The sequence below is a fragment of the Salvelinus sp. IW2-2015 genome, linkage group LG15, assembly GCF_002910315.2.
Source record: "Salvelinus sp. IW2-2015 linkage group LG15, ASM291031v2, whole genome shotgun sequence".
In the NCBI taxonomy this organism is placed as follows: domain Eukaryota; kingdom Metazoa; phylum Chordata; class Actinopteri; order Salmoniformes; family Salmonidae; genus Salvelinus; species Salvelinus sp. IW2-2015.
This window is the reverse complement of record NC_036855.1, coordinates 61636192-61637058: the sequence shown is the minus strand read 5'-3', so window position 1 is coordinate 61637058 and position 867 is coordinate 61636192. Positions and strand designations below refer to the sequence as shown.

Genomic DNA, 867 nt, shown 5'->3' with positions numbered 1-867 from the left:
GTTATGTGGGTGCTGAGTGTGATGTTGTTTATGGGGGTGCTGAGTGTGCAGGTGAGTGGGATGTTGGTTATGGGGGTGCTGAGTGTGCAGGTGAGTGTGATGTTGGTTATGGGGGTGCTGAGTGTGATGTTGGTAATGGGGGTGATTCAAGTTGTATCTGCTAGTTTGAGCCCATTTGGATTCCAATGTTTACTGTGTTATCAAGCCATATGCATCTCAGGGGTTTTTCTTGTTTGGGCAAAAGACCGTCCTCCATCCTCTCTTCTCCGTCCTCTCCTCCATCCTCTCTCCTCCTTGACCTGGAAACTGATAATTGATCGAGTGGTCGAGCAGTGTGTCAATTCGTCAGTAGGAAGAGTGTCCTCCCCTCCTCGATAYKCACCTTTCATCGAGGATACTTGTGTATCCTACCGCGGAAGAGTTTTGAAGTCTGTCACACCCCCTCCCTTTGAATCAGCTTTTGTTTTTGTCAGACTAAGAACATGCACACATTTAAAAACAATATGCTACTTATTGTTTTATCTATAAAATATCTTCCACAACTAACTTAATTTGTTTTGATCACTTTACACATTTATTATGGGATCCACCTCTGTAAACGTAATTTGCCTATTGACGCACAAGTGGAGAAGGACCGTCTCATTTCAAGCAAGTGCATTTTCATCCACCTTCACTCTGCTTGCCGACTCTCCTCGATTAACTTGGATGTTTTCAAAAGGAGGCGAGAGAGGACGGAGGAGAGAGGACGGAGGAGAGAGGACGCAGGAGTTGAGCAAATCAAAATGATAAAAGGTCATAGTGTTTATTGTGACCAGAATGGACTGCGGTCTGTACATTGAGTTTGAGCCAAGATGGATGGTCAGTGCC

At 45.0% G+C, this 867-nt stretch overlaps 2 protein-coding genes across 2 annotated transcripts in view; one reads left to right on the top strand and one right to left on the bottom strand.

Moving 5' to 3' along the window:
- LOC111974789 (RNA-binding Raly-like protein) overlaps nt 1-867 on the bottom strand; it is a 294018-nt gene that overhangs the window by 214127 nt on the left and 79024 nt on the right. The gene's annotated exons all lie outside the window — the stretch shown is intronic.
- Nucleotides 3-867, top strand: part of LOC139028757 (C-type lectin domain family 18 member A-like) — a gene marked incomplete at its 5' end in the record, with an annotated part of 9326 nt that continues 8461 nt past the window's right edge. Inside the window, one exon of the mRNA XM_070446844.1 lies at nt 3-90. Coding sequence (XP_070302945.1) covers nt 3-90 — 88 coding nt within the window. The remainder of the gene's footprint in view (nt 91-867) is intronic.